This window comes from Mustela erminea, chromosome 10 (genome assembly GCF_009829155.1).
Source record: "Mustela erminea isolate mMusErm1 chromosome 10, mMusErm1.Pri, whole genome shotgun sequence".
In the NCBI taxonomy this organism is placed as follows: Eukaryota; Metazoa; Chordata; class Mammalia; order Carnivora; family Mustelidae; genus Mustela; species Mustela erminea.
In genome coordinates this window covers 59,306,822-59,332,753 of record NC_045623.1, presented here as the reverse complement: position 1 = coordinate 59,332,753, position 25,932 = coordinate 59,306,822, and the positions used below count along the sequence as shown (strand labels likewise).

The window sequence follows — 25,932 nt, the reverse complement described above, 5'->3', positions numbered from 1 at the left end:
GTTTAAGCACTAATTCTTAGTATCTTCTAACTATAACTCAGAATCTTTTGTCATAGCAGTCTTTATTTTCATTATAACATACATCGGTATGTGCTTAGTCATCTAATCATCTTACATTTTTTTAGAAGATTTTATTTATTTATTTGAGAGAGAGAGAGAGAATAAGAGAGGGCATGAGAGGGGAGAAGGTCAGAGGGAGAAACAGACTCCCCACGGAGCTGGGAGCCCGATGTGGGACTCAATTCTGGGACTCTGGGATCATGACCTGAGCCAAAGGCAGTTGCTTAACCAACTGAGCCATCCAGACAGCTCCTAATCATCTTACATCTTACTGTGCGAGTTTTCAGGGTATATTTTAAGACTAAAAAAATTTCAAGTATACTTAAAATAGTTGATTAAGTAAGGAGGGTAGTTACTGTTTTCATCCCAAAAGTGTCGGGTTTCATCCCTTCCTGAATGAACGTGAAGGACCCAGGTCTTTTCTCCATGGTGCTCAGCAGGAAAAGTGAAATGACAGACACATGCAAACTGTGTACTCCCCAACTAATACAGTATGCACGCTGGGCTGCCTCTCCTACTTGCCCATCATTCTGTTTCGTCCTTCTCCAGGTGGTTTCCAGGCCCCTCTGTCAGTGGACCCTGCCACGTGTCCCATTGTTCCTGGCCAGGAGATGATTATAGAAATATCCAAGGGACGTTCAGGTCTTGGTCTCAGCATTGTGGGAGGAAAAGACACACCTTTGGTAAGTTCCTAGAAGTGAAGTATATCCACTGTCATAGTTTTTTGTTGAGCCTTATTCTGGCCTTTATCACTTCTGTGGAAGACTTGGCTTCTTCATGGTGTGGAGGAAAACTTAATTACAGACACGCATGTATGTTCTGGCCAGCTTTGAAGTTTTTCTCAGTGTTCCAGGATTTTCTCTGCATTGAGTATTTTTTTTAAATAAATGCTTATTAGATCAACAACATTGTAGCCACATTTAGAAATATTATAATAGGATTTAGGACCACCTGGGTGGCCCAGTCAGTGGTGAAGTGTCCAACTCTCGATTTGGGTTCAGGTCATGATCTCAAAGTTGTGAGAGCAAACCCCAAGTCAGGCTCCGTGCTCAACATGGGAGTCTGCTTAAGATTCTCTCCTTCTGGGGCGCCTGGGTGGCTCAGTGGTTTAAGCCGCTGCCTTCGGCTCAGGTCATGATCTCAGGGTCCTGGGATCGGGTCCCGCATCGGGCTCTCTGCTCAGCAGGGAGCCTGCTTCCCTCTCTCTCTCTCTGCCTGCCTCTCCATCTACTTGTAATTTCTCTCTGTCAAATAAATAAATAAAATCTTTAAAAAAAAAAAAAAAGATTCTCTCCTTCTTCCCCTCCCCCAGCGCACACACATACTCACCCTTTCTCTCTAAAATCTGCTGAATTATAAATTAAACAATAAAAAAAAAAAAACAGAATTTAGGCCAGTGTCTGCTACATGCTAAGTATAAAGTAAGTATGAACTGTCATTATTATGGTCATCATTATTATTTCATGGAATGCTAGATAAAAATATCTATCAGTTATTTTAGCATAACAGTTTAGGTTTTGCTTTATTCTAACGATGTTCATATCTACTCATAATTTTTTTAAAAATTAGTCTCGAATGTTAGTTTTTGCTTGGATGACAGATCTTTGAGTATTCAGTGTGAGTGTGTGTGTGTATGAGAGAGAGGAGGGGGCAGAGGGAAAGAATCTTAAGCAGCCTTCACGTCCACTCAGAGCTTGATCTCACAACCCTGAGATCATGACCTGTGCCAAAATCTAGAGTCAGACGCTTAACCCACTGAGCCACCGAGGTGCCCTATTTAGTATATTTTGATGTTACTGCTCATTATCATTTTTTTAACTTCCTGTGTTTCGATTTATAAAAATGTGACGAGTGAATGCATATATATTTGAATAGGTCATGCATACATATTGTGCTCAGATAAATTGATATAAAGGATATAAGGTAGAAAGCAAATCCTCCTCCAACCCTTTTGCCCTAGCCCTGCCCTCCAAACCCATCCTGCTCTCCCTAGAGATGAGGCTTCCTCTTAATAAATATGTTTTTAAATGAATATTTTGGCATTTCTTTTGCCCATTTTTATTTAGTAAGGAGTAGATTACATATGCCAGACTTAGAGATAAAACGTGTAATATGATGAGTAAAAATAATTCTCATTTTTGTCCAGAGTATGATAATTCCACATTAGTATTGTCAGGAGGTAAGGAGATCCCGTTATATTTTTCTGTTGTACCAATGAGGCCCCCAAAGTGCTAGGCATCTCAAGAACCACACAGTGCAGCGGAAACCTGGGTCTCGGTGCCTTCTGCCCACCCCCTGGTCTCAGCCCTTCCTCCCATCCTCCTGTCCCACCTGATCTAGTGAGGATGGCACCACACATCCCGCTGGTGCACGACCTAAACAGGACTGTGCTTGGATGCTGGGGTTTATTTATTAAAGGGTTTTATCTCTATCCGCTTGATTAAAGTATTGCTTTAACTTCTCCCCTGAGCTCAGGATAATTTATTTCCTGAATTTTTCTTCCTTTGCCTGTGCAGGCAGGGCCTGCTGTGTATGGCTTCGTGCATACATGAGGATATTCATTCGTGAGCTTGGATGAAACTGTGAACACCTGGAGCTAACTAGCTCAGTAGCCATTTGTAGCTCCCACCCTCTTGTGGGGTGAGATTTAAATACGATTTAAAAATATTGCCTAGACCAGACCACTTGAAGGGAAACTTCTGAAGAAAAGTTTGCCCCTTGCCTCAGCGACAGAAGCTGAACAGATAGCTTTCTAAGCCAGATAATGAGAAACGCAGAAAAGTTCGGGGGTCGTAAAGAAGTGGATATATATATGTACTAAATATTTTTAAAGCATATTATATATAAATTGTCATTCCAAGGTCTTTGGGGTAGTATGCAGAAACTATTGGCTGACCCTGGATATTGGCTTTTTCTCCCTTCCAGAGCCTGTTTTCTGATTTTTCCAAAGAGATATTCCTGAATATTGAAAAAACTGAATTTATATAAATCTGCATATGAAATGAACCAGGGGATTTACATTTTAAGAAAACTCTGTAGTGAATTCTTTCATGAAGATGTGACCCTCTGATTTATCTTTTGGAAATCTAAGTCTGTACCACTTAAAATAAGGCAGAACCAGATTCCCTGTAGGAATAGGAAATTTTCTTTCCAATACGAGATCCCATAGCATGTTTTGCCCAACTGAATCAGTTCATTAGCTGATTTTTTTTTTTTTTTTGGCTTTGTTATTAATCTGATTTGGCTTTACATGGGTGGGTTAGAAAACCTGGGTGACTGCGCCCGTGCTGCTCTGGGGTCTTCCCTGTTGCCCACACCGGTGCTCCCGGCTGCCGGCCTGGGAGCTTCCACTGCCCACATCACCTTCTGCTTCCTGTTGAGGCTGTTTGCTAGCTACCATGCTCTGCTTCTGCTTCTCTGGCCACCACAAGGCAGCCCCATCCACTCCCTACCCCCCCCCAAATTCTTTAACAGCATTCTGAAGTTCGTAATCTATAGTTCTGCCTTATGAGACTGTAAATCCCATTGTCCTTGGAAGGATAAGTACCACTTAAAAATGAGAAATGGGACACAGCTTTTATTTCTTAACCTCAGGTACCTCGTCAAAAGCTGTAAGTTCAACTCACGAGTTATATATAGCCGCGTCGTTTTTGGTGAAGCTGAACAGCAGGGGTGGGCAGAAGGTGCTTCAACAAGTAAAAGCGTTGTTTACCACCATGGCGATCTGTTTGTCCTTCCAAATTTTGACATGGACTATGCAGCCTTGTTGACAGTCCAGGTCCCATTATCCAGTTGAGGGCATGGGACTGCAGCCAGCCAGCCGGAAGTCAGCAAATGAAGATGAGAGCATCTGAAGGGAAACTGTGGACAACATTGACCCACTGACCGAAGTACCTTTGCACGTGTCTTTGCACATTTGATTTTGTGACGCACCCTCACTTCCACTCCGAGGGGGGCGGGGTGGGGAAGAGCACATTCTGAGTGCTGGTGAGCCTTCTCAGGCATCTGCTCCAAGCCGCCCAATTAGGGTTTCTGGGCCCTCTTTGTTGTGTATCCAACAGATACGTTTGCCATGGAGGAATTGAGCCTCTGGGACTTGGTCTTGACACCACATCAGTCCTATCTGCTATAAATAATTGCTCTGGAGCCAAGGCAGATGGTTTCTGAGATCAGAGAGGGAGATCTCACTTAGCATCCCATTGTGTTTGCAGCCAGTCTTCTGAATGGGCCTTTTAAAATACCATGATCATGGTGAGGGTGAGCCTCTTGGGAAAGTTTACGAGTGCACCTGGACCCAGTCCTCAATGACAGACTTCTGCCTCTGTTGTTTTAATCTTCTCCTTTCCGTGTACGTGGCTCTTCTATGATAGCTTACATATGTTGGCTTAAAGGCTGCCCTTAGTGCTGCGGACGCAAAATTGAGTGAAATAACCCTGTCCTTAACACGCTCAGTCACGTTCATTCTACGACCTTCAGTGTTTATGGTCTAATATAAGGGACCAACCAATGAAAAATCCTAATAAGGACTACTACAATAGGGAATTTTCTCTGGAAAGTAGAAAAAAGTATAACTACGGGCATCTGAGTCAGTTAAGCGTCCAGCTCTTTTTTTTTTTTTTTTTTTAAAGATTTTATTTATTTATTTGACAGACAGAGATCACAAGTAGGCAGAGAGGCAGGCAGAGAGAGAGAGAGAGGGAAGCAGGCTTCCTGTGGAGCAGGGAGCCCGATGCGGGGCTCGATCCCAGGACCCTGAGATCATGACCCGAGCCGAAGGCAGCAGCCCAAACCACTGAGCCACCCAGGCGCCCCAAGCGTCCAGCTCTTGATCTCAGCTCTGGTAGTGATCTCAGGGTCTCAAGTTCAAGCCCCGCCTTCAGGAAGAATGAGGGAAGCAGAAAGGAAGGGAGGGAGGGGCACTACAGCTCACGTGTTCTAGATTGAATTAATGTGGATTAGTTTTTATATGTTTCTTATAAGCCAGCATCTTAGTCCATCCAGACTGCTGTAACAAAATACCACAGACTGGGTGGCATATAAACAACAGAAATTTATTTCTCACAGTTCTGGAGGCTAGAAGTCCAAGGTCAGGGTGCTGTCATGGTCAGATGAGGGCCCTCGTCTGTGCTGTAGAGACTTCTCATATCTTCACATAGTAAAAGGAGCCTCTGTGAGGCCTTTTTTATAAGGGCATTAATTTCATTCATGAAGACTCAGCTCTCTTGACCTAATTGCCTCCCAAAAAGCCCTACCTCCTAATACCATCACTTTGGGCATTAGAGTTTCTACATTTGAGTTTAGAGGGGCACACAGCAAGGAAACCACATAAGGTATAAAATTGGTAGTATATTTATTCATATTATTTTTTTCTGTCCGTCCATCCACCCACCCATCATCCTACTTCTCCCCACCACCACCACCACTCTTTCTGGTCTTGGAGTGCTAGTTTGCATGAAATCTTGCAACTTAGAAGACTTGACATATTCTGCCAAATGAAAGACTGAGGACTCTTACCTTTTATGCTCACCGCGGATTTCCTAAGCCTCTCCCTGAATCCTTAAATACCCCCTTCTCTGAAATGTTTGCTTGCTGATGAGAAGTTTTATCTCTAGTGTCCTCAGAAGTAAAACGTAGTTCTCCAATGTCATTTTGTTGAGGTTATTTTATGATCAGCCTTGGGAATTCTAGAGAAGACAAAGAAGAACTTAAATCTTTTATCTCAGAGTATTGGCAGACTTGGACTGTTCTTGGGATCGAACAAGTGAAGTGCAGAAAGAGTGATGTAAGTTTCTCCAGGACCCTCACTCTGTGCATTTTCCTTTCTCTGGTTACCATTGCCAGAGGTCCCAGACTATCATATCAGATCTAATAGGCTGAGTAATGACACTGATTCTATGGCATCCGAATCCCAGATCTCTAACTGTAGGGCCTTGGACAAGCATATTAACCCTTCTAGGTTAAATCTGCTTCTTCATTGGTGGCGGTGACAACAAAATCCACCTCTTAAGGTTGGTATATAGATTAATAAGGTAAAGAATATAAAAGACTTTTTCCAATATCTATATACTGAATTCAGTCGGTTTTTTTTTTTTAAGATTTTATTTATTTATTTGAGAGAGAAGGGGAGAGAGCTCAAGCAGGAGTTGGGGGAGGAACAGACAGAGAAGCAGGGAGCCCAACATGGGGCTCAGTCCCAGGACCCTGGGATCATGGCCAGAGTCAAAGGCAAATGCTTAACTAAGTGAGCCACTCAGACAGCCCATGAGTTCAGTTACTATTGATTATTGTTAAACATTTATATTAAAATATATCCTCAGTTCCCTTCATATGTCTGTCTGGGTTTTTTTTTTTAAGATTTTATTTATTTATTTGACAGACAGAGATTACAAGTAGGCAGAGAGGCAGGCAGAGAGAGAGGAGGAATCAGGCTCCCCACTGAGCAGAGAGCCCAATGATGTGGGGCTCGATCCCAGGACCCTGGGATCATGACTTGAGCTGAAGGCAGAGGCTTTAACCCACTGAGCCACCCAGGTGCCCCATATGTCTGTCTTTGATACATCAGCTGCACACTGAGAAACAAGACTTTGTTTCTGCATATTTAAATATTTGTCAGCATCACACTTTTAAAAAGTGATTTGATACTCTTAATATGTAATTAATATGTATCCTCTTACTTAATTCTCACAATAACCCTATGGAAGAGGGAGCAATATTACCCCCGTTTAACAGATGAGGAAATGAAGACGCAGGTAAGTTAGGTAACTTCTCCAAGGGCCTAATGCTAGCAGTTGGTCCGGTTGAGGTTAATCCAATGATCCAACTCCAAAGCCAAACGACTGGGCTCCTTTTCTAGGGCTACCACTATATGCCATCGACCTTCACCTGTAGAAGGGAGTTACTCATCTTACCCACCAGACCCTGAGTACCTTGAGAACAGCCCTGTTTTATGTATTTTATACCTTTAGTGCCACCTTATAGTGCCTTGCCCACATAGAAATAGGACTGTCTAGCCTCTGTGAGCCACTCCGGGCTCCGGCCAGGCTGGCCTCCTTCCATTCCTTTCGAGGCATTTGCACGTGCTATTAGATGTGTCTGGAGTGCTTGCCTGATCAGTTTTAACTGGAGCTAGAGTATTCTGTTCATTTCTGGGTATGACAACGTGGTCGACAGGACATTGTTGAAACCACATCATGGCAAGGAAGAATTGAGTCGAGTTGGGAAAAGAAGATCAGAGGGGACAATGACAACTCTCTGCAGACATGTAAGGTTATCTTTTTGTGAATGAGGGATAACAGCAGGTTCTTCCAAGGGGCTTGGTGAAAAACAGATTTCACGTTTTCATAAGGAAGGATTTTCTAAACATCAGTTGGGCAAAGGTGGAATGAACTATGTAATGAGTGCCGAATCTCGAGAAATATTTTGACAGATGCAGGCATTTGCAAGGATATTATTATTAGGCTTTATTTTTTAATCAGGCAGGAACATTTACATTGATAATTCTCTTTCTCAAGGTTATGGCAGTCTAAGGAAATTCTCTCTCTTTTTTTATATTCCCATCTCACAAATTTCTTAAAATGTCTTTGAGTTTTTTGAACTAGAGAATAAGGCTTCATTATTGTTTAGTTTTGTTTTATGGAAGCTAGTTATTGTTACCACTTATGGAAAGGTTAAATTTATGAATATAAGCCCTCTTTGTTACACTTGTGTGGCTCCTCTGGACTGAAGATAAGCTTGTCTCTTTGTAAGAGGAAAACAATTAGCCTAAGGCATTTGTTTTGTCTTTATATTTTCGGTACCATCGTTTTGTAATTGAGGCCAGTGAATGCCGAGGGTAGATTGTAAAATTTAGATACCCGGAATATTTTTTTTTAAAGATTTTGTTTATATATTTATTTGTCAGAGAGAGAAAGCACGCACAAGCAGGCAGAATGGCAGGCAGAGGTAGAGAGAGAAGCAGGCTTCCTGCGGAGCAAGGAGCCCGAGGCAGGACTCAGTTCCAGGACCCTGGGATCATAGCCTGAGTTGAAGGCAGCAGCTTAACCAACAGCCACCCAGGTGTCCGGATACATGGAATATTTAGAAGGCCTGGGAATGTCAGATTGCAAATCTGATTTCTCTCCATATTTCAAATCAGTATTTTATTCCCCACCTGATCTAGTACCAATTTAATTCAGTGTCATTAAACAAATGTTCTATAAATGGGAGAGGTACATTAGCAAGAAGCATCCAGTTAGAAGGACTCTCACATTTGGATACTGTGTGGTCAAGTCATCCATCTAGAAACTGAAGTGAAAAATATCAGTCTTTTAGCTCTAACCATGTGTCCAGCTCTGCAGTGACCTCACATAATCCTGATTCTCCATGTTGCATGCTATTATTTAGCTGTTACTGCTTTTGGCCATTTAAATGTGGAACTGTAACAATTTGAACTACTAGATGTTTTTTTTTAAGTAAGCAGAATAGAAAACTTTTTTACATTTGATTAAGTGTTTTATTTTGCTATTCCCCTTCAAATGAACTTTGCACGGTCTGTTTCATGAGGAGTGTGGTTTGCTTTGGCGTATAATCCCCCAAAGCCAGGCTCCTTTTATCATTATTGCTTAAGTCATATATTTTTACACAAAACATCTTATTACCTTAGTTTTATTTTAAAATCAAAGCAGAGTTTGCAAAAAGTCTATGAATCACACTGAAAGAATGTTAACGAATAGTACCTCTGAATTTCCAGATTTGGGCATTTCTGATCTTAAAGAATATGACTGTAAGCAAAAATATTATGCAAGCTGAGTAAAGTTTAGATAAATAAGGACCAGATGGAACTATAGGGACTTATAAAATATAATGCAAATATTATCCCATTTCCTTAAAATAAATCTATATTTCAGTATGAAAAATTATATTCATGTTGGTGAGTATCAACCTTTTGCTAAGTCAGTCTTGGCAAGGGAACTCCATTTTAAGTAAATATAAAACAGCTTCTTTTCTGAGTTTGAGAGGGGAATGCTTTTCAGTGTCTTAAAATGTGAAACTTTTTATATATTCATTGCAATTCTTATATTAGCTGTTTTATTGCAGTGATTTTCATTCCACATTTTAGTTACCTGTAGTGTGCAAAAGTTTGCAATCCCTGAGCTTGAGTTTTAGGATAGCTTATATACTCCATTGCTCTAACACACACACACACACACACACACACAAACATTGCTGTTACTGTTTCCTGTGTAACTGATCATTTAATCCATACTTTTAGTCAAGAGCCACTAGTGTTGCTGGTTTAACAATCATTTATGTTGCCTAGGGTTTATTACCCAAGAAAATCTCAGCATTTCAAAATAGTGGGTGCTGAACATTGTGGTCCATTTTTCTTTCTCTTGGAGGGTTTGGTAGGTATGAATTTTCATACTCTACCCAAAGCATATTAGAATAAATGAATAAATTGAGATTAAGATATAGAGACTCAGCCTTTGTTCCTTTTGTAGCAGAGTTTTATGGGGATTAGTTGAAGACCATGTTTTGAGATTCATAGAAAATCTGTGTAGTGAACACGAATTTATTAGAGTATCCAGATTTCACAAAGTATGATTCAAAGTATAAGTTCTTTTGACTCTTGTTGACTTCCCTTGTATAGTTGTGGCTTCTTCAGGTTTTCTGAACAGAAACATTTATTCAGCCCATGAAGTTGGCAAGCAAAACTGTATCAGTTTGACAAATATTGTACTTTTTCTAAATCAGTAATATTTTATTATGTCCATGGTAGAAAAGTGTATATTGAATGTACACTTGATTCTGAGATTCATCCAAATTATGAAATTAAAATAAAAGGAGAGGGGCGCCTGGTTGGCGCAGTCGTTAACCTCTGCCTTCAGATCAGGTCATGGTCCCAGAGTCCTGGGAGTGAGTCCTATTGGGCTCCTTACTCAGTAGGGAGCCTATTTCTACCTCTCCCTCTGCCTGCTACTCCTGCTTGTGCTCACATTCTCACTTTCTCTTTCTCTCAAATAAGTAAATAAAATCTTAACAAGATAAGATGAGAAAAAAGTCATCTTAGAATAAATATGGCATTTATTGGCGACATTCTGCCTCAAGTCCTGTGTGTTCTTATGAGATATTGAAAGTAATCTATATCTATCTATCTATATAATTTAATTTGTTATTTTTATATTGTTTTTTCTACATATTATATATTACAATTTATTATAATTAATTTATATTTAATAATATATCATTTATATTTATATTATTTGTATATAAATATATAGTATTTATATATAAATGAGCATAATATATAAATATTATATTTCTGTAACTCCTATATAAATATATATTTATATTTATAGATATAAAATTTTTTTTAAGATTTTTTTTATTTATTTATTTGACAGACAGAGATCACAAGCAGGTAGAGAGGCAGGCAGAGAGAGAGAGAGAGAGGAGGAAGCAGGCTCCCCGCCGAGCAGAAAGCCCGATGTGGGACTCGATCCCAGGACCCTGAGATCATGACCCGAGCCGAAGGCAGAGGCTCAACCCTCTGAGCCACCCAGGCGCCCCTAGATATAAAATTTTTTATATGTGTGTAACCATAACCACTGTGGGTTATTTAGTCAAAGGTATTTCAATGGCATTCATCCACAACATTTTTAAAAAATATTTTATTTATTTACTTGACAGAGAGAGAGAGAGAGAGCACAAGCAGGGGAAGCAGCAGGCAGAGGGAGAGGGAGAAGCAGGCTCCACGTGGAGCAGGGATCCCAATGTGGGGCTTGATCCCAGGACTCTAGGACCATGACCCGAGCCAAAGGTAGACACTTTTTTTTTTTTTTTAAGATTTTATTTATTTATTTGACAGAGAGAGATCACAAGTAGGCAGAGAGGCAGGCAGAGAGAGAGAGAGAGGAGGAAGCAGGCTCCCCGCCGAGCAGAGAGCCTGATGCGGGACTTGATCCCAGGACCCTGAGATCATGACCTGAGCCGAAGGCAGCGGCCTAACCCACTGAGCCACGCAGGTGCCCCAAAGGCAGACACTTAACCGACTGAGCCACCCAGGGACCCCTGAAAGTAATCTCTTACCGTGTTGCTTCTCATGAATCAGCGAGGGTATGCCAGATACTTTTGCATCAAAGCGGAGGGCTTGAAGGTGGGGAGGATTAGCATCTTTGCAACTTGTCTTGAATTTTATTTGCCCTTTACCTTTGTAACGAGTTCAAAAATACATAGATCTACAAAACCCATGGAATGTAAGCATGATAACACATGCTATAGCGAGAAAAATGCATTCAGTCTTCCATCCTTGGGTTAATCAACCTACTGGCCCATGATAGCAGGGAAAACTGAGACCTGCCTTTGTTGACAGGAGTCCTTCCGTCCCTATCATAGATAGACCATGTTTGTGTTTCTACCTGTATGACCTTTCACGCTAGACTTCCCAGCTGTGTTATAGGAAAGTATCACCAGGACAAAGCAGCAGTAGGAAGTACAGTCAAGTTTTTCTTACTCATGGCAATTGTGTTCTATAAAGTCATAGCAAACACTGAGTTAGTGAATACTGAACCATTACTTCCAGTGATGGATTCCTCTGGTCAGAACATTTTGACAGTCAATAAATACATAACCTTGTTTTACGTGTGTTACTTTTTAAAGATAGGTTATTTTCATATCTTTTATTGATTCATTAACATTGAACTCATGGCCAGCAACACATTCATAAATTCATAAATGAACAAAAGTTATCTAACACATGTATTTTTTCCATATGGCAGATCACAGCCTTCTCCTGCTTAGAAACATAAGACAACACTTCAGTCTTGTACTTGGGAGATGTTTTAAACAGCAAAACACAAACAAAAAGCTCAAAAATACAAAACATGCACAAAAAGACCACAAAAAAGATGCTTGTTCACAATATGAGAGCTGAAACACAAAGGCAAAATGTCACCTTGTTCTACTTGTGCATTTTTCACCACTTTGCCCTTGTCCACAAATGACTGTGAATGCACCAGGGACATTGATTTGGGGGAATGAGGGAATTTGCAAATACAGAATCCATAAACAGTGAAGACCAACTATACTTAACGAAAACAAAAAAATCAAAATACCTGGTAACAGAACTTTTGCGGTCTGGCTTAGATCTTGTTTGCATTCAAATGGTCCCTTGGCCTTAGCCCTGAGCAGCCCATGACTTCAGAAAGCATAACCTGGGCGCCTGGGTGGCTCAGTCAGTTAAGTGTCCATTATGACTCTTGATTTCACCTCAGGTCATGATTTCAGGGCTGTAAGATCAAGCCACAGGTTGGGCTCTGCATTGGGCTTGGAGCCTGCTTAAGATTCTCTCTCCCTATGCCTCTGCCCTGCCCCTCTTTTTCTCCCTCTGAGAAAGAAAGAGAGAGAGAGAAAAGAAAAAAAGAAAACAAAAGAAGAACCTATAATATACTATAGTATAATCTTTCTTGAAAAGAAGCAGTCAGAGGACCCTGGCTGGCTCCGTAGGTAGAGCACGCGACTGTTGATCTCAGTGTTGTAAGTTCAAGTCCCACGTTGGGTGTAGACATTACTTAAAAATACAATCTTTAAAAAAAGAAAAAAAGAAAGAAAAAGGAGCAATATGTTGTATTCTTGGTTCACCATAAATTATAGGAAAAATAGAAATTGAAAAATGGACTGAGACTGGTGTCATTCATCCTTAGAATGGTGAATTGGGACCACTCTGGCATACATTCTTTCCTTCATGTCCCATGTAGGCCCCTTTCAACCTTAGATAGGTATGTGTTGGGAGTCCTCATTAGCAATTATTCAACATCTTTTTGGCTGACACTTTGCTTGACATTATATACATAATCTCATTTCATCCTCAGACCCTAAAAGGTAGGATTTATTCCATTTGCAGAGATGGGAACACTATTTTGGTGAGGTTAAATACCTTAATAGAGGTATCACAAAACCATGATAAGTGGCAGAACTCAACTCTGAACACAGGTTTATGTGGCCATAGCCAGTATTCCCACTGTACGTTGCTGCCTTCCATTGTTTACAGGCTGGAAAATTCCTCTGGCAGACGTGATAGAGTCTATAGGAAGTTAAAATTGATAATAAATTTTGTGCAGCTCTTTCCAGTTGACTTGCTTTGACCAGTAGTAGTGAAAGTAACATGGAATGACCTCCAAGGCTTAGCCTCAAGGCCTTATGGTTTAGCTCTTGTCCTCCTAAAAGACTGCTGCCTTGCAGACAAGCCTGGCCTGGAGAGGCCTCCTGGAGGATAACACACCTTGGAAAGAGTGCTTTGGTAGAGAGAGGCCTAACTATCCCCGCAGAGCCCAACAACCTGACTACAAACCCACGTGAACCCAGCTGAGACAACAGACAGCAGACTTGCCCCTGAGCCCAGCCCAAATTGCCAGCCCACAGAATCATAGACAAACAGATAGTTTTTGTTTTAAGCCACTAAGTTTTGCAGCAAAAGATAACTAATAGAATAGCCAGCACCCCCCCCCCCCGGCCCAAGGCCCCAGACTCTGATCTCTCTAAGCCTGTAAGAGCTGGGATTCTTCTGGTCTGCCATTTAGAAGGAGGTCTTATAATTCTTAGGTAGGGTCTTCGTGTCTGCATAAAACGGTGGCTTCCTCCACTTTGCGCTATGTATGAGTTCACAGAGGTCTAAAGTTTTAGAGGTGGAATGACTTTAGAAACCATGTATTTCGGGGCGCCTGGGTGGCTCAGTGGGTTAAGCCGCTGCCTTCGGCTCAGGTCATGATCTCAGGGTGCTGGGATCGAGTCCCGCATCGGGCTCTCTGCTCAGCGGGGAGCCTGCTTCCCTCTGTCTCTCTCTGCCTGCCTCTCCATCTACTTGTGATTTCTCTCTGTCAAATAAATAAATAAATAAAATCTTGAAAAAAAAAAAAGAAACCATGTTTTTCATCTCTGTGCTGCACTGATAAATGTTGTAAACCAAGCAGTTTATATAGAACCACTTGCAAAATGGGCCAGTCAGAGCTATGAGAAAACTTACCTCCTTTCACTCCCAGTCCTGGGTTCTTCTGTCCTTCTTCCACACCATACTGCCCCCCCCCTTTTTCCAAATCTCATTCTCATGTGATTATATCTAGGTGATTAAAATATAATAGGGAAGCTTGGTTTTTTGGTTTGTTTGGGTTTCATTCTCCCCCGCTGCCCAAAGAATCTGTGCAGAGAATTTGAGACAGAAAAGCATCATGTTCTAAAGACACTCAACCCTTGACTTACGTAAGTAGAGTCAACTTTGTTCAGAGTGAAATATTCTTTTGCAGTTTTAACCCACACTTTTCTTTTTAAACTCTCTAACAGCAGTAGACATCCCAAATCAGTAACTTAATACCTCTCCATGTGGTTTTCGGTGTAGAGGTGAACGTTGTTTTGATTAGCACAGCATTGTACCGAGCATTTTACTACCCCCACAATATTATCACCCCTCATTGGTTTGGCCTTCCTGCTGGGAAAGTCATCTACTGTATAGAAGACACGTCTGTATCATTTCTGAACAGCAACAGCCTCAGAGGGGAACTCTATTAAATGATGTTTAAAAGAAGCGTTACTCCTCTAAGACCACAGATCTGAACCATGGTTTCTTCCAGACGAAAAACAATGCCCATTTTATACACAATCTTTTTAATCCTTCTTTGGTCCTCCTGGGTCTTTCTTATTAGGAGGGAGTTTTCCCATAAAGCAGGGAAATAAGACATAACACTCTTTGGGGATCCCTGGTAATATGTTTTCCCCGTAAATGTGAAATTTAATGTGAATTTTTTCTGTAGTTAAAATGTCCCTTAGGATTTTTTTGAGGAGAATGGGGGCGGGGGCTTTATAAGTATGGCAAAGATTGGGTTTAATTCTAGAGTGATCAAATTAGGTAAAGCATGCCTACAAGCAGTAAAATTAAGCTGTATATATACGGTCTCTTATAGGAATATCTACAACATAGTTCTTTATCAAAGTTTTGCTCTGAAATGCTTACTGAAACAATCCACTGAATATCTAGAAATGTATAAAATCTTATTCTGGGGAAGAGTTCACGCACTCAGGAGTGCTTATGGATACCAACAGTTGCTTTTCCTAACACATAGCTTCTTCAAGGATTCTGGGCCTATGGTACAAAAATAAAATTGCCGTTTGCTGAGTATTGGTATGTTGATGAGTTGCTCTGCCTACTTGTTGGCAGTTTGAACAGTAAAGTGATGGCAGATGGGCTGAAGTGTCCGATGACTTTGACTCTTAGGGTCCATTACTGCCTGTTGTGAAATTTTTTTTTTTAATTTTATTTATTTATTTGACAGAGAGAGACATAGCGAGAGAAGGAACACAAGCAGGGAGCCTGATGTGGGGCTCGATGCCAGGACCCTGGGATCATGACCTGAGCTGAAGGCAGATGCTTAATGACTGAGCCATCCAGCACCCCCCCCCCCCCCCCCGTTGTGAAATTCTTGAATAGCAATGCAGAGTTTAAATCCCATTGGAGGAGTTTGTGATTTTCGTGGGACTCAGTGATAATTAAGTCCCTCACCCTTGCCTCTTTAAATTGCTCTTTGAGGGGCACCTGTGTGGCTCAGTCAGCTGGTTAAGCATCCGACTTTTGATTTCAGCTCAGGTCGTGATCTCAGAGTGTGAGATTGAGCCCTGTATGTGCAGAGCCTGCTTGAGATTCTCTCTCTCCCACTGCCCTTCCCTCCCTCTTTAAAAAAAAAAAAAAAAAAAACTCTTGGAGCTAAAGTAAATCCCCTGGAAATTCACATGAAGGGCATTTTAGTTGTATATCACAAATATTTTGGCATTAGAAGCTGGGTGGGGATTTAAAAAAAGAACGAGAGAGAGAAACTTGGTTGGATTAGGATAAGATTATGACATACCTTGGTGGCTTCCTCTTTCTGGGTCATTTTGATCCTCTTTCTATTCCAACCAATTTCTTGATAATCATTTAGCAAACATTTACTCGGTGCCTACTCTGGTCTAAGCACCACGGTACAAAGAGGAGTTGGAAGGGCTCTACTGAGACTAGGACGTAGTTCAATAATACTAGGAAATACAGTGACCCACAGCGAGGTTGATCAGCCTTGCCAGGGGGAGAGAGTCAGAAAAAGTTTCATAGAAGATGTGGCACTTGGCTGTCTCAAGTAGAATTTCATGAAACAAAGGAGGTAGCAGGTAAGAGAGACCATGACCTTCCAGCCTTGGGAAGGCTTCCAGCTGGGTCCGGGGATCAAGCCCCTCTCTGCTGAGCAGAGAGCCTCTCTCTCTCTCTGCCTGCCTCTCTGTCTACTTGTGAATAAAAATAAAATCTTTAAAAAAAAAAAAAAACTTCAGTTTTGAGTTGAGTACCATGTATGTATATTATCTATATTTGAAAAATACTTTTTCTTTTAAGAATGGAGATACCAAGAACACCTGGGTGGCTCAGCTGGTTAAACATCTGCCTTCTACTCAGGTCACAATCCCAGGGTTGTGGGATCGAGCCCCACTTTGGACTCCCTGCTCAGCGTGGAGTCTACTTCTCTCTCTCTCTCTGCCTGCCACTTCCCCTGATTGTGCATGCCTGCTCTCTCACTCACTCTCTCTTCCAAATAAATAATTAAAAATCTTAAAAAATAAAAAATAAGAAAGAATGGAGACATTAAGACAGTAGCCCCCCCCCCAAAAAAAAGACAGTAATCCCTTAAACAGTATGTTAAACTTACTTGCCAGGCGCTTCTTTCTGGAGTGTCTATTTTTTTTTTAATGTTATCCCTAATTAATGGAATAAAGGAATTTTCCTCAAGTTAAACATGTTTCAGACAGAAACTGATGAGAGGAAAGTTTTTACGCAGAAGACTTTTCCTATGTCTCTAAAATCCTGCCTGACCCTTCTGATTAGGAAAAACCCAACATTTGAAAGATTCTCCAGCTCACTGATGAAATTCTTCCCTGGCTCCAGAGTTGGCCAGTCAAATGAGTAACGTAGAGTGGCCAAAGTATAATTGTTGGTCTTGTTTCAGGCAGTAAATAAACAGACCATCTTACGTAAATTTCTCTTACAATAAAAATATTATTCTCTTTGGGACGCCTGGGTGGCTCAGCTGGTTGAGCAGCTGCCTTCGGCTCAGGTCATGATCCCAACATCCTGGGATCGACTCCCACATCAGGCTCCTTGCTTGGCAGGGAGCCTGCTTCTCCCTTTGCCTCTGCTTGCCATTCTGTCTGCCTGTGCTCGCTCTCTCTCCCTCTCTCTCTCTGACAAATAAATAAAATCTTTTTAAAATAAATAAATAAATAAATAAATAAAAATATTCTCTTATAATAAAAAATTAATTAGTCTTAGTCATCTGTAAATGATTCTTAAGTCTGCCATTAGGAGAAATTAATCTGGTTTTTTTGTACTGAAAAACTTTTTATTTCAAACATCAATGCATCACATGTATATAAGTTTCTTTTGTATCCGCTCCTATAGAAAGAATCGTTCAGTGAATAATCTGGGTAAGCAGAAAGAGGATGGGAACAAAATAAAGAAAGGAAGGAAGGAAAGAGACAAGAATAACAGAATTAGGAGCGAGGCTCCGTGTTGAATTGGGGAGGGAGCTTACCCATCATGCTTTGTATGGTGCAAACCCCCTAACCAGGTACCAGCACTAGCAAGTGAGGTCCATAGATCATCACCCCACCTCATTAAGCCAAAGGCTTCAATTTTCACTTCCACAGTTGTCTTTTGTTCACTCTCTATAAAATGATCAGCTCATGCCCTTAAGGTTTTTGCTGGGGAGTTGAGGAGACAATAATTCAACAGAATTGATGCCATATGGAAAATCCCAAGTTAGCTTTTATGCAAGTGCAAAATAAAATATTCAAAACAGATGAGACGCTTGCAGTAGTGGTAGGAACACAGGCTTTGGTGTTAAACAGTCCCAAGTTGGAATTTGATCTTTCCTACTTAGAAGCGGCAAAGACCTGGTCAAGTCTGAATCCTTCTGAGCCTCCACACCCGGAACTGTAAATGAGACCAGTAATACTGCACTTGCTTCCTTGTTATGAGGATTGAATGGCACGAATGGAAAGCGTGCGCCAACTTTGGCACGGAGGCATTAAATATAATGAGATGTTCTCACTTCCTTACTATGTGCTGGCACTGTACATAAAGCTTTATGTGTAGATAATATTATTAAAACCATATAAACACAAGGAAGCTAAGGCCTGGAGGGGTTAACAGTTGTCCCAAGCCCGATGGCCAGAAGTAGCAGGGCCAGGATTTGAACCAAGAAATCTGACTTCAGAAACCTAGCTCATAATCATTTATCTCTACAGTCTCTCCTCCGTGTAAGCCAGCAACCCACCCACAGGGATATGATGAATACGCTGCTTCGGGAATAGAGGAGTTTTAGAAGTCATCATTGATATTGGTAGACAGAGTCACTGAGGTATTCTAAGGTGAAGGAATGTTATTTAAATATGTGGAGAGAGGAGTGGGAGAGGAGCCACTCAGAACTGTGCCAACAAGCAGTTTTGTGTGAATAGCTGAAGAGCGTTAACATTTAAGAGGATATAACTGAGGAGATAAGAATCACATGTATAATCAACTCCAGATTTTTTATTTTAAACAATAAAGGGCAGCCTTTCATTAATGACCCGTTATTTCATCCAATCACAACTGTTTCAAAGTAGAAAGAAAGAAAATTTTCATGTTGCCTTGTCACATAGCTGCCTAAAATACCTCAGTGCAGTATCTTTTTTTTTTTTTAAATATTATTCTGTCCTTCATGAGGTTCATGAAGCATGTAAGTTTTTAAAAACAAATCCAGGGGCACCTGGGTGGCTCAGTGGGTTAAGCCTCTGCCTTCAGCTTGGGTCGTGATCTCAGGGTCCTGGGATCGAGCCCCACATCGGACTCTCTGCTCGGCGGGGAGCCTGCCTCCTTCTCTCTCTCTGCCTGCCTCTCTGCCTACTTGTGATCTCTCTCTCTCTGTGTCAAATAAAGAAATAAAATCTTTAAAAAAAAAAAGAAAAACAAATCCACTTTTCTCTTCAGTTCACCAGCCTACATTTCTAGTTTAGCTGTTGGCCCCACTTCTCACCTCTAGCACCACCAGTTAATACAGCTGTCCAGAACCATAACGTCACAACCACACTTTCAGCACACAGGCACGTTGTAAGAAATGTGACTTTTTTCTATTGATAGTTCAGTGTGTCTCATGTGTTCTTGTATTTTCATTGATAACTTTAAGAGAAATCACAGCAGTAGTCAAAGGAAAGAATAAATGAGTAGTTTGTCCACACAGACTCAAGGACCAGACAGATCATCGGACATGAGTTTGGTATTTGAGAAACAATATATTTCTTTTTTTATTGGGGCGCCTGGGTGGCTCAGTTGGCCGAGCAACTGCATTCATTTCAGCTCAGGTTGTGACCCTAGAGTCCCGGAATGGAATCCCTCATTGGGCTCCCTGCTCAGCAGGGGGTCTGCTCCTTCCTCTGACCTTACCCCTCTCATGCTCACTTGCTCTGATTCTCTCACCTTCTCAAATAACTAAATCCAATCTTTCTTTTAAAGATTTTATTTAGGGGGCGCCTGGATGGCTCAGTGGGTTAAAACCTCTGCCTTTGGCTCAGGTCATGATCCCAGGGTCCTGGGATCGAGCCCTGCATTGGGCTCTCTGCTTTGCAGGGAGCCTGCTTCCCACCCCCACCACCTCTCTCTGCCTGCCTCTCTGCCTACTTGTGATCTGTCAAATAAATAAATAAAATCTAAAAAAATAAAAATAAAGATTTTATTTAGGGGTGCCTGGGTGGCTCAGTGGATGAAGCCTCTGCCTTCAGCTCAGGTCATGATCTCAGGATCCTGGGATGGAGCCCCTCACCAGGCTCTCTGCTGAGCAGGGTGCCTGCTTCCCCCCACACACCCCTGCCTGCCTCTCTGCCTACTTGTGATCCCTCTCTCTCTCTGTCAAATAAATAAATAAAATCTTCAAAAAAAAAAAAAAAAAAAAAGAAGAAGAAAGTAGATTTGGGGACTACCTGGGTCTGTTAAGCATCTGCCTTCAGCTCAGATCATGATCCCAAGGCCCTGGGATCAAGCCCAGCATCAGGCTCCCTGCTCAGTGGGGAGCCTGTTTTTCCCTCTGCCTCTGCCCCTCCCCGTTTGTGCACTTGCTCACTCTCTCAAGTAAATTTTTAAAAATTTAAAAAAAAAAAATTTGGTTTGGGTCTTTTCTATCTTATTTGTTTTATTTTCACAAGAAATATTTCTTTACGTTGACTTCTTGTCAATTTAATTCTGATTTTGAGGCTCCATATTTCTGGACTAAGGCAGAATCAACCTCATTTTGGAGGCCTCTGAAACTCTTGAGTTCTAGTTTCTTTACAAAGCTCCCAGATGTCACTGGTAGGCCCCTGGTCATTATCATCAGTCCTCCCGGTGATCATCAAGCCCTCTCTTACCCAGACCTTTATGATCGCAAGTGAAGAAATCCTGCTGCTTCCAAGCCCCAGTGCTTGGGACACAGAACTTCTTCCAAGGTAGGATTCATTATGCCTAGAGTCTCCCACCTTGACCATTGCTTGCAAGGTCTTGCAACCAGCGTGTGTGCTGGGGGTTGGTGGGGATGGGGGGGCACTGGGCAGTGCAGGGCTCAAATCCACACTCATGGGACCTACAGATCTGTTTCTAGTCTCCACTCAGAAGCTCTTTTGCTCTCCCAGCAGTGCTCCAAGACACCTGGCATGATCCTCTCAGCATCGTTTTTTCAGTGCCCCTCGGTTTGATAAACAACAGAAAGAACCAATGACTTCTGGTTCAGTTTTCGGCTTCATAAAAATCGCCTACGGGTGGGATGCCTGGGTAGAGCAGTCGGTTTAGCATCCAACCCTCCATTTCGGCACAGGTCAGGATCTCAGGGTCATGATGTCAGGGTTGTCAGATCAAGCCCTACGTCAGGTTCCGTGCGCAGCTTATTGTCTGCCTCAGATGCCCTCTCCCTCTGCCCTTCCCGCTCATGCTTTCTCTCTCTCCCTCCCCACTAAATAAATAAATAATTTTTTTAAAAAAATCCCCTGTGCCCAACATCAGGGGGAAAAGTCATCTGAACATATTCCATTGAATAATTTTTAAATAGTCTCACCAAAACCTATATATATATATGATATCAGTATACGGTTGTACAGGTGTGAACTGTCTGCAGGGTCTTTAGGAAACTGCTGATGGGGATTGTCTCTGGGGCATGGGCCTGAGGGGCAGGGGAGGGAGGCGGTTTCTTCCATAGTTGACTACACCCTGTGGTTTTGCTTGAGTCCTTTACATGTGTTATTTTTATAATAAAAAATGTAAGGTTATTAATTTGAAAAGATAGGAATCTTTTAAATTCACTAACCATGATCTGTGTTCATCAGCTGACAGTTCCCTGCCTTCGACAGTGTCCTGATTCTATGGCTGAGAATGCTAAGTTTGGGAGTTAATTTGCCCAGAGTTACACACCGGCAGGTCAGAATTTGAACGCACAGCTGTCTGACACTTTGGCTCATGAACGCCCTTTCCCCTCCTCCATGCTTCGTCCTCCAGGGTCATTTCATTCCACTTCAGTTCTTTTCTTTCATTGCCTGAGTAATGAGGCCTGACAGACCCCCTGCATCAGGCCACACATTTATGCCAAATCCTTGAATACTAATAAATACCTGAAACCGTGTCTCAAAATATACCATAAAATGTAAATAAGAAGGACACATAGTTCACCTCAAGTTCATACACAGCAGCAATGTACAGGTTAACAGTAAAACACATGGGGGAAGTTTAACTTGAAATATTAGGCAAAGCCAGTCCTGAAGGAATGAAATAATAAACCTAGGAAAAATTAATGATACCTCTGAATATATTATAACTGCGTGTTTTGTTTACTTTTAGGTCAAATAAAATATGACGTTATTAGCGAAGAGCAAATTATGAGTTGCTGGCCTATGGTTTGGTTGTTTGTGTAAGGAAGCATTTATGGTTGTTGAAAATTAATAAGAATTTGTTTTTTATAGGACGCTATAGTTATACACGAAGTCTACGAAGAAGGAGCAGCAGCCAGAGATGGAAGACTTTGGGCTGGTGACCAGATATTAGAGGTAGGGGAGTATGAATTTATTTAATACTAGCAAATAACAGGGGCACCTGGGTGGCTCAGTCAGTTAAGTGTCTGACTCTTGATTTTGGCTCCAGTCATGATCTCAGGGTTGAGATCCAGCCCTACTTTAGGCTCCCCGAAGAGCAGGAAGCCAGCTCCTCCTTAAGATTTTTTCTCTGTCCCTCCCAGCCTGCTTAAAAAAATAAATAAATAATTTTTAAAAACTAAGGGGCGCCTGGGTGGCTCAGTCCTTAAGCCTCTGCGTTTGGCTCAGGTCATGATCCCAGCATCCTGGGATCGAGCCCCGCATCGGGCTCCCTGCCCAGCGGGAAGGGAGCCTGCTTCCCCTCTCTCTCTGCCCCGCTTGTGTTCCCTCTCTCGCTGTTGTCTCTGTCAAATAAATAAAAATCTTTAAAATTTTTTAAAACTAATATAAGTAAATAAAGTTTTTAAAAAAATACTAGCAAATACAATTCCTTTACCGAACTTGATCTACAAAGTCTGTTCACTCACTGCCTTGTACTTTATCCTCATTTGTCTCCATTTAGCAGAACGTCTACCTTTTTTTTTTTAATGTACGTTGAATAACTGTCATCAAAATCATGGCATATTATCTAAATCTCTGAAAACTTTTTTAAAATTAAAGTTCTGTAGTTCTAATAGTTCTATAATCATCGTATCAAATGAGAGTGTACACTGTTGCAATTTTACTTTTTTGTGCTCCTCCATCATACCTGTCTAAATCCTCTCCTCAGAACACAGACACTTATGCATAAACGTGCACACCTGATATTTTAAAGACTTTTATTGCCGTATTGTTTTCTTACTCCTAATAAATCTTTCAGTAAAGTGGAGGCCCATGCCTTTCCTCTTTTGTGTTCTAGTTGATGAAAATGTAGAATATTCTCCTTTTAGGAGGTACATGGTACTTATTAATAAGTCAGAATGATTAGCTTGCCTCTTTTAAATGGACTCTCAATTAGCAAAGGCGTTAAAGCCTTTAAAAAAAAAAAAAATGCCAAGGCAGGCATTGTCTGAACTAGGGAACGGATGAATGGCAGGTCAATGCCAGGCATTCTGGTAGGTGGAACGAAAGAGCTTTTTTGATGGTGTGAAACCTTTAGGCAACATTTATTTCTTTCATTGGATGAATTTAATTGAATAGTTAACATTTTATGGTGGGCATGTGCATTTTTGCTTTGCAACTTTAATATAGCACATTATGAATGACATCATAGCATTTTATTTTCCCTTTGGTGGTTCAAGTCTGCCTCCCAAGATGAAACCACAGATATAATTAAGGGCAGAAAATATAGGCAAGAAGGAGTTAAAGGAGAAGCCAGGCTCATTGCAAATTAAATTCAGGCTTTCTCTGCAGACTTTTACTGTGCTTCATCATTGGATTAGGACATATTCCCAGTACATTCATTAAGGCACAAGTGTATGAGGTTAGAAAAATAAGCAAGACCTCTTTGGGAATTGGCTTGACTGCTTTAGCATACAGCACCGTTTTTTTAGTGGTCAGAAGTTTTGAGGGGTTTTTTTTTCCTCCTTAGGTTTTCTGATTAACTGGTGTTATCATAATTGGCTTTGTAAAATAAATAGATTGAATATTCAAGAGTATAGATGCACACACGCCTAGACTTGTGTGATCTGTAAGCCCATGAATGATTCTATAATGATCACTTGAAACTAAATCTAATATATGCATTTCCTTGATTACGGTGATGGTTGTATAGGTTTAAATGACATAAATTCACGTATAAATTGTACACTTTAAATATACTTTATTTTGGGGCTCCTGGGTGGCTCAGTGGGTTAAAGCCTCTGCCTTCGGGTCAGGTCATGGCCTCAGGGTCCTGGGATCGAGCCCTGCGTCGGGCTCTCTGCTCGGCAGGGAGCCTGCTTCCCCCTCTCTCTTCCTCCCTCTCTGCCTACTTGTGATCTCTGTCTGTCAAATAAATAAAATAAAATCTTTAAAAATAAATAAATAAATATATATATATATATTTTATTTCTTAATGTTATACCTCAATAAAAAACTTTTTTTTTTTAAAGATTTTATTTATTTATTTGTAAGAGACAGAGGGAGAGAGAGCAAGCGAGCACAGGCAGACAAAGAGGCAGGCAGAGGCAGAGGGAGAAGCAGGCTCCCCGCCGAGCAAGGAGCCCGATGTGGGACTCGATCCCAGGACCCTGGGATCATGACCTGAGCCAAAGGCAGCTGCTTAACCAACTGAGCCACCCAGGCGTCCCAATAAAAAACTTTTTAAAACTCTATCTGTTTATATTGGATAGAGCGCAGCTGTAGCTGCTGTCTTCCATAAAGGATATTCATCTACAAGCAAACACTCAGGACAGGTTAACATGAAGAAAGCAATTAAGTGGAAGGAGAAATTGAAAACTCAAACCATTTCCTGGCACCCAACTGAATTATATTACCCAATATGGACTGATGGTCTACACTTCTCATTAAAGATGACCAGGACATAATGTAACATTGTGTGTCAACTAAAAAGTTATTATTATTATTATTTTTTATTGGTGAGGACAGGCTGTTCTTTTACCCCAGGCGGTACAAGAGTATATGGTGTGTTTAGTTAAGAAATAGCTGTTTGGTCAAGTAACACGTTTCCTTTTAAGCAGCTTAGGCCCCACATTTGGACTCGTTCTAGTTGTGGTTGATGTGTATAGATGCATAATGAAGCATAATCAGCCTGTGGCCTGCAGCTTTGCTTTAAGAAGACAGGCCAGCTTCAGTGGTATATTTCAAGACCATGAAACCAGAGAATTCTGCACCAGTGCTTTCGAGACAGTAACCTTTCTGCTTAGGAGTACTCCACATTGGCTGCTGGCCTTTCCTGGCTTTAATTCTATCCTCATATTAAAATTAGGACAAGCCATGGGGCACCCGGCTGGCTCAGTCAGTAGAGCACACAACTCTTATCTTGGGGCTATGGGTTCCAGCCCCATGTTGAGCATAAAGATTGCTTTAAAAAAAAAAAAAAAAAAAAAGACAGTTGGGGGGCACCTAGGTGGCTCAGTTGTTAAGTGTCTACCTTCAGCTCCCGAGGTCCTGGGATCCCGGGGTCCTGGGATCACATCCCACATCAGGCTCCCTGCTCCACGGAGAAGCCTGCTTCTCCCTCTCCCACTCCCCCTGCCTGTGTTCCCTCTCACAGTGTCTCTGTCAAATAAATCAATAAATCTTTTTTAAAAACAAAAAAAACAACTGGGACAAACCAGATTTTGCTTACAAAGATACAGTCCAGTAATGTTTTAGCATGGCAAGATTAATGATTCTATAATTAGCATAGACTGACTTCTTTCTGACTCTGCTTTTAAAGTCAGTCCCTCGGGGCACTGGGGTGAGGCTCAGTCTGTTCAGTTTCAGGCTTGATTTCAGCTCAAGTCATAATCTCAGGGTTGTGAGATCGAGCCCTGCATTGGGCTCCGCACTGAACGTGCTGCTGGCTAAGATTCTCCCTTTCCCTCTGCCTTTCCCCACTGCCACAGGCACACGCACATTCAGTCTATCTTTCTAAAACAAACAAAGTCCCTCATCTAACCCTACCCCTACCTCCATTATCCTCTTCTATCTTTGTGCAAGTGGGAACAGAAAGAGTAGAAGGCTAATGCCTGGTTTTCCCTGTGAACTAAAATAGCAAGGAACTACTGCCTGGTTTGGTGATTCTTTCCTTCCAAAGCAGTGATTCACCCACTTCCTCGTCCTGCCCAAGCAACGTGATACACTCCCATTGACAACTGGGGCCTCCTATGGCTCTTTGTC

The 25,932-nt window shown here is 41.5% G+C and overlaps 1 protein-coding gene across 8 annotated transcripts in view; it reads left to right on the top strand.

Annotated features, from left to right (window-relative positions):
* Positions 1-25,932, top strand: part of PATJ (PATJ crumbs cell polarity complex component) — a 373,536-nt gene that overhangs the window by 300,258 nt on the left and 47,346 nt on the right. For all 8 annotated transcript variants that reach the window (XM_032302603.1, XM_032302602.1, XM_032302601.1 and 5 more), the window contains 2 exons: positions 610-743; positions 22,060-22,143. In XM_032302603.1, coding sequence (XP_032158494.1) covers positions 610-743; positions 22,060-22,143 — 218 coding nt within the window. The remainder of the gene's footprint in view (positions 1-609; positions 744-22,059; positions 22,144-25,932) is intronic.